The 14,479-nt window shown below is 54.5% G+C and overlaps 1 protein-coding gene across 1 annotated transcript in view; it reads left to right on the plus strand.

Annotated features, from left to right (window-relative positions):
- LOC140424652 (fucolectin-5-like) overlaps positions 1-14,479 on the plus strand; it is a 38,490-nt gene that overhangs the window by 22,751 nt on the left and 1,260 nt on the right. Inside the window, exon 4 of the mRNA XM_072507896.1 lies at positions 8,320-8,481. Within this exon, the coding sequence (XP_072363997.1) occupies positions 8,320-8,481 (162 nt within the window). The remainder of the gene's footprint in view (positions 1-8,319; positions 8,482-14,479) is intronic.

A 14,479-nucleotide genomic window follows, 5' to 3' on the forward strand; every position in this document is an offset into this window, starting at 1 on the left:
CCCCCCCACGCGTCAACTTCCCATCATTCACCAACTCCCCCCCCCCACGTGTCAACTTCCCATCATTCACCAACTCTCCCCCCCACGTGTCAACTTCCCATCATTCACCAACTCCCCCCCCCACGCGTCAACTTCCCATCATTCACCAACTCCCCCCCCCCACGCGTCAACTTCCCATCATTCACCAACTCCCCCGCCCCACGTGTAAACAACTTCCCATCATTCACCAACCCGCCCCCCCCACGTGTCAACTTCCCATCATTCACCAACTCTCCCCCCCCACGTGTCAACTTCCCATCATTCACCAACTCTCCCCCCCACGTGTCAACTTCCCAACATTCACCAACTCCCCCCCCACGTGTCAACTTCCCCTCATTCACCAACTCTCCCCCCCACGTGTCATCTTCCCATCATTCACCAACTCCCCCCCCCACACGTCAACTTCCCATCATTCACCAACTCTCCCCCCCACGTGTCAACTTCCCATCATTCACCAACTCCCCCCCCCACGCGTCAACTTCCCATCATTCACCAACTCCCCCCCCCACGCGTCAACTTCCCATCATTCACCAACTCACCCCCCCACGTGTAAACAACTTCCCATCATTCACCAACTCCCCCCCCACGTGTCAACTTCCCATCATTCACCAACTCTCCCCCCCACGCGTCAACTTCCCAACATTCACCAACTCCCCCCCCACGTGTCAACTTCCCATCATTCACCAACTCCCCCCCCCACGCGTCAACTTCCCATCATTCACCAACTCCCCCCCCACGCGTCAACTTCCCATCATTCACCAACTCCCCCCCCACGTGTAACAACTTCCCATCATTCACCAACTCCCCCCCCACGTGTAACAACTTCCCATCATTCACCAACTCCCCCCCCCACGTGTCAACGTCCCATCATTCACCAACTCCCCCCCCACGTGTAACAACTTCCCATCATTCACCAACTCCCCCCCTCACGTGGCAACTTCCCATCATTCACCAACTGCCCCCCCCACGTGTAAACAACTTCCCATCATTCACCAACTCCCCCCCCCCACGTGTCAACTTCCCATCATTCACCAACTCCCCCCCCCCACGCGTCAACTTCCCATCATTCACCAACTCCCCCCCCCCACGTGTCAACTTCCCATCATTCACTAACTCCCCCCCCACGCGTCAACTTCCCATCATTCACCAACTCCCCCCCCCCCACGCGTCAACTTCCCATCATTCACCAACTCTCCCCCCCCCACGTGTAAACAACTTCCCATCATTCACCAACTCCCACCCCCACGCGTCAACTTCCCATCATTCACCAACTCTCCCCCCCACGCGTCAACTTCCCAACATTCACCAACTCCCCCCCCCCACGCGTCAACTTCCCATCATTCACCAACTCTCTCCCCCCACGCCTCAACTTCCCATCATTCACCAACTCCCCCCCCCCACGCGTCAACTTCCCATCATTCACCAACTCTCCCCCCCCCACGTGTAAACAACTTCCCATCATTCACCAACTCCCACCCCCACGCGTCAACTTCCCATCATTCACCAACTCTCCCCCCCACGCGTCAACTTCCCATCATTCACCAACTCTCCCCCCCACGCGTCAACTTCCCATCATTCACCAACTCTCTCCCCCCACGCCTCAACTTCCCATCATTCACTAACTCCCCCCCCCACGCGTCAACTTCCCATCATTCACCAACTCCCCCCCCCACGTGTCAACTTCCCATCATTCACCAACTCTCCCCCCCCACGCCTCAACTTCCCATCATTCACCAACTCCCCCCCCCCACGTGTCAACTTCCCATCATTCACCCACTCTCCCCCCCACGTGTCAACTTCCCATCATTCACCAACTCTCCCCCCCACGCGTCAACTTCCCATCATTCACCAACTCCCCCCCCCACGTGTCAACTTCCCATCATTCACCAACTCCCCCCCCCACGCGTCAACTTCCCATCATTCACCAACTCCCCCCCCCACGCGTCAACCTCCCATCATTCACCAACTCCCCCCCCCCACGCGTCAACTTCCCATCATTCACCAACTCCCCCCCCCCACGTGTCAACTTCCCATCATTCACCAACTCTCCCCCCCACGTGTCAACTTCCCATCATTCACCAACTCCCCCCCCCACGCGTCAACTTCCCATCATTCACCAACTCCCCCCCCCCACGCGTCAACTTCCCATCATTCACCAACTCCCCCGCCCCACGTGTAAACAACTTCCCATCATTCACCAACCCGCCCCCCCCACGTGTCAACTTCCCATCATTCACCAACTCTCCCCCCCCACGTGTCAACTTCCCATCATTCACCAACTCTCCCCCCCACGTGTCAACTTCCCAACATTCACCAACTCCCCCCCCACGTGTCAACTTCCCCTCATTCACCAACTCTCCCCCCCACGTGTCATCTTCCCATCATTCACCAACTCCCCCCCCCACACGTCAACTTCCCATCATTCACCAACTCTCCCCCCCACGTGTCAACTTCCCATCATTCACCAACTCCCCCCCCCACGCGTCAACTTCCCATCATTCACCAACTCCCCCCCCCACGCGTCAACTTCCCATCATTCACCAACTCACCCCCCCACGTGTAAACAACTTCCCATCATTCACCAACTCCCCCCCCACGTGTCAACTTCCCATCATTCACCAACTCTCCCCCCCCACGCGTCAACTTCCCAACATTCACCAACTCCCCCCCACGTGTCAACTTCCCATCATTCACCAACTCCCCCCCCCACGCGTCAACTTCCCATCATTCACCAACTCCCCCCCCACGCGTCAACTTCCCATCATTCACCAACTCCCCCCCCCACGTGTAACAACTTCCCATCATTCACCAACTCCCCCCCCACGTGTAACAACTTCCCATCATTCACCAACTCCCCCCCCCACGTGTCAACGTCCCATCATTCACCAACTCCCCCCCCACGTGTAACAAATTCCCATCATTCACCAACTCCCCCCCTCACGTGGCAACTTCCCATCATTCACCAACTGCCCCCCCCACGTGTAAACAACTTCCCATCATTCACCAACTCCCCCCCCCCACGTGTCAACTTCCCATCATTCACCAACTCCCCCCCCCCACGCGTCAACTTCCCATCATTCACCAACTCCCCCCCCCCACGTGTCAACTTCCCATCATTCACTAACTCCCCCCCCACGCGTCAACTTCCCATCATTCACCAACTCCCCCCCCCCACGCGTCAACTTCCCATCATTCACCAACTCTCCCCCCCCCACGTGTAAACAATTTCCCATCATTCACCAACTCCCACCCCCACGCGTCAACTTCCCATCATTCACCAACTCTCCCCCCCACGCGTCAACTTCCCAACATTCACCAACTCCCCCCCCCCACGCGTCAACTTCCCATCATTCACCAACTCTCTCCCCCCACGCCTCAACTTCCCATCATTCACCAACTCCCCCCCCCCACGCGTCAACTTCCCATCATTCACCAACTCTCCCCCCCCCACGTGTAAACAACTTCCCATCATTCACCAACTCCCACCCCCACGCGTCAACTTCCCATCATTCACCAACTCTCCCCCCCACGCGTCAACTTCCCATCATTCACCAACTCTCCCCCCCACGCGTCAACTTCCCATCATTCACCAACTCTCTCCCCCCACGCCTCAACTTCCCATCATTCACTAACTCCCCCCCCCACGCGTCAACTTCCCATCATTCACCAACTCCCCCCCCCACGTGTCAACTTCCCATCATTCACCAACTCTCCCCCCCCACGCCTCAACTTCCCATCATTCACCAACTCCCCCCCCCCCACGTGTCAACTTCCCATCATTCACCCACTCTCCCCCCCACGTGTCAACTTCCCATCATTCACCAACTCTCCCCCCCACGCGTCAACTTCCCATCATTCACCAACTCCCCCCCCCATGCGTCAACTTCCCATCATTCACCAACTTCCCCCCCACGTGTCAACTTCCCATCATTCACCAACTCTCCCCCCCCACGCCTCAACTTCCCATCATTCACCAACTCTCCCCCACGCGTCAACTTCCCATCATTCACCAACTCCCCCCCCACGTGTAAACAACTTCCCATCATTCACCAACTTCCCCCCCACGTGTCAACTTCCCATCATTCACCAACTCCCCCCCCCACGCGTCAACTTCCCATCATTCACCAACTCCCCCCCCCACGCGTCAACTTCCCATCATTCACCAACTCCCCCCCCCACGCGTCAACTTCCCATCATTCACCAACTCACCCCCCCCACGCGTCAACTTCCCATCATTCACCAACTCCCCCCCCCCACGTGTCAACTTCCCATCATTCACCAACTCTCCCCCCCACGTGTCAACTTCCCATCATTCACCAACTCCCCCCCCCACGCGTCAACTTCCCATCATTCACCAACTCTCTCCCCCGACGTGTCAACTTCCCATCATTCACCAACTCCCCCCCCCCACGCGTCAACTTCCCATCATTCACCAACTCCCCCCCCCACGCGTCAACTTCCCATCATTCACCAACTCCCCCGCCCCACGTGTAAACAACTTCCCATCATTCACCAACTCCCCCCCCCACGTGTCAACTTCCCATCATTCACCAACTCTCCCCCCCACGTGTCAACTTCCCATCATTCACCCACTCTCCCCCCCACGTGTCAACTTCCCAACATTTACCAACTCCCCCCCCACGTGTCAACTTCCCATCATTCACCAACTCTCCCCCCCACGTGTCAACTTCCCATCATTCACTAACTCCCCCCCCCCACGCGTCAACTTCCCATCATTCACCAACTCTCCCCCCCACGTGTCAACTTCCCATCATTCACCAACTCCCCCCCCCCACGCGTCAACTTCCCATCATTCACCAACTCCCCCCCCCACGTGTCAACTTCCCATCATTCACCAACTCTCCCCCCCACGTGTCAACTTCCCATCATTCACCAACTCTCCCCCCCACGTGTCAACTTCCCAACATTCACCAACTCCCCCCCCACGTGTCAACTTCCCATCATTCACCAACTCTCCCACCCACGTGTCAACTTCCCATCATTCACCAACTCCCCCCCCCCACGCGTCAGCTTCCCATCATTCACCAACTCTCCCCCCCACGTGTCAACTTCCCATCATTCACCAACTCCCCCCCCCCACGCGTCAACTTCCCATCATTCACCAACTCCCCCCCCACGCGTCAACTTCCCATCATTCACCAACTCCCCCCCCCACGTGTAAACAACTTCCCATCATTCACCAACTCCCCCCACACGTGTCAACTTCCCATCATTCACCAACTCTCCCCCCCACGCGTCAACTTCCCAACATTCACCAACTCCCCCCCCACGTGTCAACTTCCCATCATTCACCAACTCCCCCCCCCACGCGTCAACTTCCCATCATTCACCAACTCCCCCCCCCACGCGTCAACTTCCCATCATTCACCAACTCCCCCCCCACGTGTAACAACTTCCCATCATTCACCAACTACCCCCCCCACGTGTAACAACTTCCCATCATTCACCAACTCCCCCCCCCACGTGTCAACTTCCCATCATTCACCAACTCCCCCCCCCACGCGTCAACTTCCCATCATTCACCAACTCCCCCCCCCACGTGTAAACAACTTCCCATCATTCACCAACTCCCCCCCCACGTGTTAACTTCCCATCATTCACCAACTCCCCCCCCCACGCGTCAACTTCCCATCATTCACCAACTCCCCCCCCCACGTGTCAACTTCCCATCATTCACCAACTCCCCCCCCACGCATCAACTTCCCATCATTCACCAACTCCCCCCCCCCACGCGTCAACTTCCCATCATTCACCAACTCTCCCCCCCCACGTGTAAACAACTTCCCATCATTCACCAACTCCCCCCCCACGCGTCAACTTCCCATCATTCACCAACTCTCTCCCCCCACGCGTCAACTTCCCATCATTCACCAACTCCCCCCCCACGCGTCAACTTCCCATCATTCACCAACTCTCTCCCCCCACGCCTCAACTTCCCATCATTCACCAACTCCCCCCCCACGCGTCAACTTCCCATCATTCACCAACTCCCCCCCCACGCGTCAACTTCCCATCATTCACCAACTCTCTCCCCCCACGCCTCAACTTCCCATCATTCACCAACTCCCCCCCCCCACGCGTCAACTTCCCATCATTCACCAACTCTCCCCCCCCACGTGTAAACAACTTCCCATCATTCACCAACTCCCCCCCCACGTGTCAACTTCCCATCATTCACCAACTCTCCCCCCCACGCCTCAACTTCCCATCATTCACCAACTCCCCCCCCCACGTGTCAACTTCCCATCATTCACCAACTCCCCCCCCCACGCGTCAACTTCCCATCATTCACCAACTCCCCCCCCACGTGTCAACTTCCCAACATTCACCAACTCTCCCCCCCACGTGTAACAACTTCCCATCATTCACCAACTCCCCCCCCCACGCGTCAACTTCCCATCATTCACCAACTCTCCCCCCTCATCATGTACAAACCCCCTCGTCATGTACAAACCCCCTCGTCATGTACAATCCCCCTCGTCATGTACAAACCCCTTCGTCATGTACAAACCCCCTCGTCATGTACAATCCCCCTCGTCATGTACAAACCCCTTCGTCATGTACAAACCCCCTCGTCATGTACAATCCCCCTCGTCATGTACAATCCCCCTTGTCATGTACAAACGCCTTCGTCATGTACAATCCCCCTCGTCATGTACAAACCCCCCGTCATGTACAAACCCACCGTCATGTACAAACCTATCCATATACAAACCCCTCTGTCATGTACAATCCCCCTCGTCATGTACAAACCCCCTGTCATGTACAAACCCACCGTCATGTACAAACCCCCCCGTCATAGATTATCATAGAATTTACAGGGCAGAAGGAGGCCATTCGGCCCATCGAGTCTGCACCGGCTCTTGGAAAGAGCACTCTACCCAAGGTCAACACCTCCACCCTATCCCCATAACCCAGTAACCCCACCCAACACTAAGGGCAATTTTGGACACTAAGGGCAATTTATCATGGCCAATCCACCTAACCTGCACATCTTTGGACTGTGGGAGGAAACCGGAGCACCCGGAGGAAACCCACGCAGACACGGGGAGGATGTGCAGACTCCGCACAGACAGTGACCCAAGCCGGAATCGAACCTGGGACCCTGGAGCTGTGAAGCAACTGTGCTGACCACAATGCTACCGTGCTGCCCGAACATGTACATGTCATGTACAAACCCATCCGTCATGTACAAACCCATCCGTCATGTACAAACCCCCCCCATCGTGTACAAACCCCCCCGTCATGTACAAACCCCTCCATCATGTACAACCTCCCCCATCATGTATAACCCCCCCGTCATGTACAAACCTTTCCATCATGTGCAAACCCCCCCGTCATGTACAAACCCCCCCGTCATGTACAAACCCCCCATCATGTACAACCCCCCCCATCATGTACAAACCCCCCCGTCATGTACAAACCTCCCCGTCATGTACAAACCTCCCCGTCATGTACAAACCCCCCCGTCATGTACAAACCCCCCCGTCATGTACAAAACCCCCCCGTCATGTACAAACCCCCCGTCGTGTACAAACCCCCGTCATGTACAAACCCCCCGTCATGTACAAACCCCCCCCGTCATGTACAAACCCCCCCATCATGTACAAACCCCCCCATCATGTACAAACCCCCCCGTCATGTACAAACCCCCCCATCATGTACAAACCTCCCCATCATGTACAAACCCCCCGTCATGTACAAACTCCTCTGTCATGTACAAACCCCCCCATCATGTACAATCCCCCCCATCATGTACAATCTCCTCTGTCATGTACAAACCCCCCCGTCATGTACAAACCCCCCCGTCATGTACAAACCCCCCGTCATGTACAAACCCCCCGTCATGTACAAACCCCCCGTCATGTACAAACTCCTCTGTCATGTACAAACTCCTCTGTCATGTACAAACCCCCCCGTCATGTACAAACTCCTCTGTCATGTACAAACCCCCCCGTCATGTACAAACCCCCCGTCATGTACAAACTCCTCTGTCATGTACACCCCCCATCATGTACAAACCCCCCGTCATGTACAAACCCCCCCATCATGTACAAACCCCCCCGTCATGTACAAACCCCCCCGTCATGTACAAACTCCTCTGTCATGTACAAACCCCCCTGTAACAATGTATACTTTGCACAGTCTGTTTATTTCACCCCCGCTGTAGTGATCAATCTCCAGTTTGTCAGAGATTTTGTCAGGAATTGGTTCTTCGGGACTGAGATTGGCTCCTTATTCTCACTCTGTCTCTTACAGGTGCGCAACCATCGAATCCATTCAAGCAGGACAGACTCAAATAGTTCGGTGTAACGGTCTCGGAGTGCATGGTCGTTATATCACCATCAGTGTTGCAGGCAGGAACGCGACCCTCAGTCTGTGTGAGGTGGAAGCGTTTGGTTCTCATGATCCTCACCATGAGTGAGTATTGATTCTGAGGCTGAGCCTCCGGCTTGCTCCATCATCAACATCCATTCACTCTCTCAGGGGGTCAAAGGCCAGTGCTGCAGGGGTCAGAGGGCGAGTGGCGGAGTTATCTCCTCCTTCCCAGGATTGCTGAGATGACAATGTTTAAAACTGTTTAGTATCTGTCAGCCGGCCTGGGAAGGGATATTAACACTGAGACGGCAAAGGAGGGAGAGGATCTGAGGAAATTGCAAGTCATGTCCGCCAATCCCAGCAGGACAAGTAGAGAAAGACAGGATACCATCTGGTATTGACTCAGGTATCGAATATAAGAGCAGGGGGGTTATACCAGAACTGTACAAAGCACTGCGCTCAGTTCTGGTGACTGGGTTACAGGAGAGTGTGATTACTGAGAGAAAGAATGAACAAAGCTCGGAGAGGTTGCTGATGTTTTCTTTGACACAGAGAATGTGGAGGGAGGTTGGGTTGAGGTGTGTAGAATTAGGAGGGGCCTGGATCAAGTATATAGAAAGGAGCTATTTCTCTTCGAGAGGTCAATAGGCGACAAGGTAGCACAATGCTAAGCACTGTTGCTTCACAGCGCCAGGGTCCCAGGTTTGATTCCCCGCTGGGTCACTGTCTGTGCGGAGTCTGCACGTTCTCCCCGTGTCTGCGTGGGTTTCCTCCGGGTGCTCCGGTTTCCTCCCACAAGTCCCGAAAGACGTGCTGTTGGGTGAATTGGACATTCTGAATTCTCCCTCTGTGACCCGAACAGGCGCCGGAATGTGGCGACTAGGGGCTTTTTACAGTAACCTCATTGCAGTGTTAATGTAAACCTACTGGTGACAGTAATAAAGATTATTATTATTAACTGGGCAAAAAGTTGTTAAACTAGTTGACAGAAGGATTTAGAGGAATTGAGAAGGTTATTTCCCCCCAAGGGCAGCACAATCTCCAAACCTCTGGCACTTCCCTAATATCACAGAATTGTTCCGGTCAGGCCCAGGCCATTCAGCCCATCAACTCTGCACTGGCTGTACAAAGGGCATCATCATTTAGTTCCATTCCCCTTATAGAACGTCGAACATAGAACAGTCCAGCACAGTACAGGCCCCTCAGCCCACAATGTTGTGCCGACCATTTATTCTAATCTAAGATCAACCTAACCTCCACCCCTTCAACTTACTGCTGTCCATGTGCCTGTCCAAGAGTCGCTTAAATGTCCCGAATGACTCTGACTCCACCACCTCTGCTGGCAGTGCATTCCACACACCCACCACTCTCTGTGTAAAGAACCTCTGACATCTCCCCTGTAACTTCCTCCAATCACCTTAAAATGATGTCCCCTCGAGACAGCCATTTCCACCCTGGGGAAAAGTCTCTGGTTATCCACTCTATCCATGCCTCTCATCACCTTGTACACCTCTATCAAGTCACCTCTCTATATATGAGTGAGTGTCTGTGACGGACAGTGATTAAATGTCAGTCAGTGGGCTGCAGTGCTCTAACTGTGAGATGTGGGAGATCTGTGAAGCTTCCAGCGTTCCGGATGACTGCGTCTGAAGGAAGTGTAACCAATGGCAGCGCCTCACAGACCGCCTGGTTCGGTTGGAGCAGCAATTGGATGCACTTAGGAGCATGCAGGTGGCGGAAAGCATCATAGATCGCAGTTATGTAAATGTGGTCACACCCAAGGTGCAGGCAGAGAAATGGGCGACCACCAGAAAGGGCAGGCAGTCAGTGCAGGAATCCCCTGTGGCTGTCCCCCTCTCTGACAGGTATACCCCTTTGGATATTGTTGGGCGGGATGGCTTATTGGGGAAAACAACAGGAGCAGCCAGAGCAGTGGCACCACGGCTGGCTCCGATGTTCAACAGGGAGGGTCAAAGTGTAAAGAGCAATAGTCATAGGGGACTCTATAGATAAGAGGTTGTGTGGTCGTGAAAAAGACTCTGGGATGGTGTGTTACCTCCCTGGTGCCAGGGTCCAGGATGTCACTGAACGGCTGCAGGACATCCCGAAGCGGGAGGGTGATAAGGCAGAGGGCATGGTACATGTTGGTGCCAATGACATAGGTAGAAAGATGGATGAGATCTTGCATCAAGAATTCAGGGAGTTAGGCAATAGACTAAAGAGCAGGACCTCTCGGGTTGTAATCTCTGGATTACTCCCAGTGCCACGTGCTAGTGAGTTCAGGAATAGGGGAATAGCACAGGTGAATGCGTTGGCTCAAGAGCTGGTACAGGAGGGAGGATTTTAGATTCCTGGACCATTGGGACAGTTTTTGGGGAAGATAGAACTTGTACGAGCGGGACGATCGACATCTAAATTGAGCGGGACTAACATCCTTGCTGGCGGGGTTCCTAGTGCTGTTGGTAAGATTTAAACTAGTTTGGCAGGGGAAGGGGACACAGACTGTTAGCAGAATAGGGTCACAGTATAACACAGAAAAACAATCAGGTGAGAGGGAATACAGCAGTATTACGTTTCAATGGCGTAAGACCAGGCTGGATGGCCTCTACTTTAATGCCAGGAGTATTAAAGGTAAAACAGATGAGTTAAGAGCGATGATTGACGTGTAATTATAATTTAATAGCTATCACAGAGATAAGGTTGAGTGAGGGGCAGGATTGGCAGCTCAACACTCCAGGATATAGAATCTTCAGGCAAGACAGAGGAGGGGGTAAAAGAGGAGGAGGCACTGCATTATTAGTTAAGGAGGCAGTTACTGCAGTAAGGAGAGATGATATCTTGGAGGAGGCATCAAATGAAGCTTTGTGGGCAGAGCTTAGGAATAAAAAAGGGGCAGCTACATTGCGAGGTGTTTATGTGATGATGGGGGAGCATTTTAGTGATAGTGAGCACAACATGGTTCAATTTAAATTTGTTATGGACAAAGAAATAGACAAGGTGCAAAAAAAGGTTTAGAATAAGAGTAGATTTTAACAAAATAAGGTAGGATCGGGCCATGGAGCGGCACGGTGGCACAGTGGTTGGCACTGCGGCCTTACAGCTCCAAGGTCCGGAGTACAAGTCTGGCCTCGGGTAACTATCTGTGCGGAGTTTGCATGTTCTCCCCGTGTGTGCGTGGGTTTCCTCCGGGTGCTCCGGTTTCCTCCCACAGTCCAAAGATGTGAGGGTTAGGTGGATTGGCCTTGATAAATTGCCCCTTAGTCCAAAAGGTTAGGTAGGGTTAGTGGGTTATGGGGATAGGGTGGAGGTGTGAGCTTAAGTAGGGTGCTCTTTTGCAAGGGCGGGTGTAGACCAGATGGGCCGAATGGCCTCCTTCTTCATTGTAAATGCTACGATAAGGCAGATCGGAAAGAGTAACTTGTGGGGAAACCGACAGAAGGGCAGGTATATCAATGGGAAGAGGATAACCAGGAACAGAGAGGGGCCCATTAAAGACCAAGGGGGAAATCTGCGGGTGGAGCCAGAAGACATTGGTAGGATGTTGATAGAATATTTCACGTCTGTCTTCACCCAAGAAAATGAGGAAGTAGTTAAGGGACTCGGAGAGAAGGTTAGTGAGGTTCTTGAGCAAATTTCCATAGGGTGCGACAAGGTATTGGAGGTGTTGGAGGGCTTAAACATGGACAAATCTCCAGGTCCGGATGAATTGTGTCCCAGGATGCTGTGGGAGGTGAGGGAGGAGATTGTCGGGGCTCTGACCCAAATGTTTAATCCCTCTCTGGGCATGGGAGAGGTGCCAGAGGACTGGAGAACAGCTAAAGTGGTCCTGATGTTTAAGAACGTTTGTAGAGACAAGCCAGGAAACTACAGACCAGAGAGTCTCACGTCAGTGGTGGGGAAACTACTGGAGAAGATTCTGAAGGAGAGAATCTATCTCCACTTGGTTTAGCACACTGGGCTAAATCGCTGGCTTTTAAAGCAGACCAAGGCAGGCCAGCAGCACGGTTCGATTCCCGTACCAGCCTCCCCGAACAGGCGGCGGAATGTGGCGACTAGGGGCTTTTCACAGTAACTTCATTTGAAGCCTACTTGTGACAATAAGCGATTTTCATTTCATTTCATTCACTTGGAGTGACAAGGTTTGATCAGGAATAGTCAGCGTGGCTGTGTCACAGGGAGGTCACGTCTAACAAATCCGATTGAATTTTTGAGCATGTGACCGGGTGTGTAGATGAGGGTAGTGCAGTTGATGTAGTTTACATGGATTTCACCAAAGCCTTTTGACAAGGCCCCACATGGGAGATATAAAGAAGGTAAATGTACCTGGGATGCAGGGGAACCTGATCAGGTGGATTCAAAGCTGGCTGAGCTGTCGGTGAGGGTCTGGGACGCACTGCCTGGGAGGGGGTAGGGGTGGGTCTGGGACGCACGGCCTGGGAGGGGGGTAGGGGCGGGTCTGGAACGCGCTGCCTGGGAGGGGGGTAGGGGTGGGTCTAGAACGCACGGCCTGGGAGGGGGGTAGGGGTGGGTCTGGAACACGCTGCCTGGGAGGGGGGTAGGGGTGGGTCGCCTCACATCCTTTGAAAAGTACCAGGATGAGCACTTGGCACGTTTTACATTCAAGGCTGGTTGTCAAATGCTGGCCAATGGGATTAGGTGGGCAGGTCAGGGCCTTTCATGTGTCGGTACAGACTCGATGGGCCGAAGGGCCTCTTCTGCACTGAGTGATTCTGTGATTCTAGATCTCACAGAGGTTGGAAGATTAACACAATCCTACCCTCTATCGCCACTCCCCCCCACTTCATTTCAAAACCTGGGATGCAAACCGTCCAGACAAGGGACGGAATTCTCTGGAAACGGCGCGATGTCCGCCGACTGGCGACCAAAACGGCGCCAATCAGACGGGCATTGTGCCGCCCCAAAGGTGCGGAATGCTCCGCATCTTTGGGGGCCGAGCCCCAACATTGAGGGGCTAGGCCGGCGCCAGACGAATTTCCGCCCCGCCAGCTGGCGGTAAAGGCCTTTGGTGCCCCGCCAGCTGGCGCGGAAATGACATCTCGGGGCGGCGCATGCGCGGGAGCGTTAGCGGCCGCTGACAGCTTCCCACGCATGCACATTGGAGGGAGTCTCTTCCGCCTCCGCCATGTTGGAGACCGTGGCGGAGGCGGAAGGGAAAGAGTGCGCCCACGGCACAGGCCCGCCCGCGGATCGGTGGGCCCCGATCGCAGGCCCGGCCACCGTGGGGGCACCCCCCGGGGCCAGATCGCCCTGCGCCCCCCCCAGGACCCCGGAGCCCGCCCGCGCCGCCTTGTCCCGCCGGTAAGGTAGGTGGTTTAATCTACGCCGGCAGGACAGGCATTTTAGCGCCCCCGGAGAATCGAGCGGGGGGGCCCGCCAATGGGCGCGGCGCGATTCCCGCCCCCGCCGAATCTCTGGTGCCGGAGACTTCGGCAACCAGCGGGGGCGGGATTCACGCCAGCCCCCGGCGATTCTCCCACCCGGCGGGGGGGTCGGAGAATCTCGCCCAAGGTGACTAATCCACTAAAACCTAACCAGCCTTTCCAATATCTCCTGTTCCACAATTTTCACCCATCCACTACCCCTAACTATCTCCATTTCGACCAATTTATTTCTGTCAATTTATTCCCGTACTAGCCTCCCTGAACAGGTGCCGGAATGTGGCGACTAGGGGCTTTTCACAGTAACTTCATTTGAAGCCTACTCGTGACAATAAGCGGTTTTCATTTCATTTCATTTTCATGCATTCTCTTCCTCATTAAACAGTGATTGAGTATCACAGAATCACTCAGTGCAGAAGAGGCCATTCGGCCCATCGAGTCTGCACCGACCCATGAAAGGCCCTGACCTGCCCACCTGATCCCATTGGCCAGCACTTGGCCATAGCCTCGAATGTTACAACTTGCCAGGTACTCACCCAGGCACTTTTTAAAGGATGTGTCACCTCGTAACTAACCCTTCAACTAAGGGGAACAGCTGCTCTTAAGGCCTCAATACAAGGAAATCACTCTGTACTCTAGCCTTGCACTGACCTGGAAGCACATGGGGAATGGGTCATTGACCAGAGAACCATGCTGTGGTA

The sequence above is a fragment of the Scyliorhinus torazame genome, chromosome 6 (genome assembly GCF_047496885.1).
Source record: "Scyliorhinus torazame isolate Kashiwa2021f chromosome 6, sScyTor2.1, whole genome shotgun sequence".
In the NCBI taxonomy this organism is placed as follows: domain Eukaryota; kingdom Metazoa; phylum Chordata; class Chondrichthyes; order Carcharhiniformes; family Scyliorhinidae; genus Scyliorhinus; species Scyliorhinus torazame.